Source organism: Pteropus vampyrus, unplaced genomic scaffold (assembly GCF_000151845.1).
Source record: "Pteropus vampyrus isolate Shadow unplaced genomic scaffold, Pvam_2.0 Scaffold1543, whole genome shotgun sequence".
Taxonomy (NCBI): Eukaryota; Metazoa; Chordata; class Mammalia; order Chiroptera; family Pteropodidae; genus Pteropus; species Pteropus vampyrus.
Genome location: NW_011890324.1, coordinates 1 through 3178, shown reverse-complemented (window position 1 = coordinate 3178; position 3178 = coordinate 1). Strand labels below are relative to the sequence as shown.

The 3178-nt window shown below is 36.9% G+C and overlaps 1 protein-coding gene across 1 annotated transcript in view; it reads right to left on the bottom strand.

Annotated features, from left to right (window-relative positions):
• Positions 1-420, bottom strand: part of LOC105310244 (olfactory receptor 5B2-like) — a 1027-nt gene extending 607 nt beyond the window's left edge. The window contains exon 1 of the mRNA XM_023526630.1: positions 2-420. Coding sequence (XP_023382398.1) covers positions 2-420 — 419 coding nt within the window. The remainder of the gene's footprint in view (position 1) is intronic.
• Between the last annotated feature and the right edge of the window lie 2758 nt (positions 421-3178).

The window sequence follows — 3178 nt, the reverse complement described above, 5'->3', positions numbered from 1 at the left end:
TGCACACACATCTATAGTCATGGTGGTGGTGTAATGCAGAGGTTTGCACACTGCTGCGTAGCGGTCATAGGCCATTGATGCCAGAAGGTAATTTTCCACAGTGGCAAAGGCTACAAAAAAGAACATCTGAGCAGCACATGCATTGTAGGAGATGACTTTGTCACCTATAAGTAACCCAGCCATGACTTTGGGAGTGACAGCTGAGGAGTAACCAAAGTCCACCAGAGATAGGTTACTGAGAAAAAAGTACATGGGAGTATGGAGACGAGAGTCCAGCAGAATCAACACGATCATCCCCAGGTTCCCGACCACATTGATGAGGTAAATGAGAGTGAACATGATGAAGAGAGGGATCCGTAGTCCTGGGACACTGGTCAGTCCTAGGAGGATGAACTGTGTCACTTCTGTCCTGTTCTCCATCAGTGTTATTTGGGAATTATGAGATGTCCTGTAGCAGTGAAAAATCAAGAGAAAAAGTGACTCACGAAAAAGAAATTGTAGTGAAATTGAAATTTATAAATGCCATGTGCATTATTTCATTAATAATTTGTACTTCAGAAATATCTTGGTCTAATGTTACGAGCTTTACATATACGTGTGTGTGCACAATGAGTAATATTATTATTTTATTTTACCATTAAAATTTAAGGATTTTAGAAGTCATGTGATATTCTACAACTATATCACTAGTATGAAGAAGATTCAAGATGCAAGATTCAAACCCAGTTTCAACCTAATCAAATTCGGTGTGCTTTTAGCCACCTCTCCGTCAGCGTATTTCAAGATGACAGTTATAACAAGGATAAGAGTATGGAGAAAAGATTAAACTACAGTTTGATCTTGCTAATTTATTTAGTTCCTTTTGTACTTTAAAGAATGGTCACTTTACACCTATGCTTTTTTGTAAACCTCCAGTAGAAGATCAACTGATGGTGAACAAGATGAAATTACCGCCTACTCCATCAGAGCATCATTGATTTCATTTTTTATTCATCTTCTTCAGGGAAGCAGCAGGATATTTCATAAGTATTACTAAACTCCCTACAAATGGAAATTTAGACATTTATACTCCAGCCCCAACTCACTATTTTAGAAAAAATATGTTCAAAACATGTTTTTCTGCTTGAATAACTCATAGTATGTGTCCCTTCCCTGTTGTTTTGGCATGAATTATGCTTTTCACTAATAGTGTATATGGAATATAGTAGCTTACCTTGCTCCTTGAAGAGAAGGGGCAGTCGGTCCTGAATAGTGAGTGCGAAATCAGAAATTCAGTCATAAAATAATGTGTAAATAAAACTATATTTTAGGTAGTTATCAAAAGGTTTCAAGTTCCCTAAGACAGGAAAAGATAGAGGAAAAAACGCTAACAAGGACCCACTAACCTAGGCTCCAAGTTTATGAATCCACCATGAATTCTTGCTGTATCCTTAGAGAATCCATCATGAATTCTTGCTGTATCCTTAGAGAATCCATCATGAATTCTTGCTGTATCCTTAGAGAAACCCCTTACCTTTTCCTTTTGTTTTTCTTTAAAATAATATGAAATTACTTCTCCTACATAATTTACGGGATTGTGTTTGTAAATAGCAAATAAAGGGAGGTCTATAAAACAACTTGGTAAAGGGTGACCATTTTAAAATCACTCAATATAATTTTTATCTTGGGGTGATTTTCTTGGCCATGGTTCAATGTTAACTCATCTGAATTAACATTCAGATGAATATGTGATGATCAAAGGACTCAGCATGCAGTCTGTTCCCTCTAAAATGATGTCATGTGGAGTGTTGTTAGTATTTCAGAGGCCAAGGCAAGGGAACCAGGAGTGAATTATAGAGACACGGAGCTCTCAGGGAATGCGCCCCATGAGAGCACTCACAGCTCCTCATCCCTCCTTCTTAGGGAAGAAGCTATTAAATTGTCTAAGAGGACCCAGCTGCATATATTGAATGTACATACATATTTTGGTATTACTTGTTATTTCTCTCTTTTCATTTTTTAATGCATAATTTACAAACAGTAACATCCACACATTTGTGTGCGTAGTTCCAAGAATTAGGTCAAATGTGCGTGGTTATGTAACTACTGCTACAATCGAGATCCAGAAGACGACCATCACATAAACAAACCCTGAGGTTCTTTGTGGTTCACTCTTTCTCCCACCTGCTGCGCCTGGAAACCACTTAACTATTTTATGTGCATAACTGCCTTTACAGGAACATCCTGGACTGGGATTCTAGTGCATTTAGTCCAGGAGTCTTGCTTCTTACACTCAGTATAATGCGTTTAAGATCCATCAATGTCGTTACCTTAACCAGTAATGGAATCTTTGTTTTTTTCTTTCTTTCTTTCTTTCTTTCTTTTTTTTTTAACTATTATTCCATTTTATTGACATTACGGATTTCTTATCCATTCCTCAATTAAGGGACATTAGGGTGGTTCTAGCGTTTGGTGATTTTGAATAAAGCTGGTCTAAAATATACCTAAAGGGTTTTCTGTGAACATAGGCTTTGATTTCATTTAGGTAAATACCTGTGAGAAGGATTGCTTGGTCAGAAGGTAAATATGAGCTTCATTGAAAAAGAAATTGCCAAACCGTTTTCTGAATTCTATTATGTTGTCCCCACCTGTAACGCATACCAGTTGCTTCATGTCTTTCCCAGCAGTTGGTATTTTAATGTTTAAAAAATATTTAAATCTCGTTTCCTTTCTTGCTCTTTTGCAAAGATGTCTCAAAAAAAATCTCAGAAATTTTTTTTTTAACCTCCACATTTGCCTTACCGACACAGTTCTGGCCTAGGAGTGTTTTTCTCCAACAAAGGAACAAGATCCACTCTTTTATCTGTACACTTGCATTTGAACGCACACTCCCAAGGAGACATCACACCTCACTAAATGCAGAAAGTTTTGTGGTTACAAATGCGTTCCATGCACTCAGATGGCTTAGCCCCAACTTCAAGTTATTCAACTCCTCAAAACTTCGACTCGTAAGGAGGGAGACTATACTATCATGTAATTTTCATAGGATTGATAAGAAAATGATCATATAACATATACACAAAACAGAGTGCAATTTTTAGCACACATCATATGTTCCATAAGATTACATGTTGATTGATCAAAAATTGATATGGCGTTTTTCACAAATATATTGGTGCTCAAACATTCCATCTGCTTC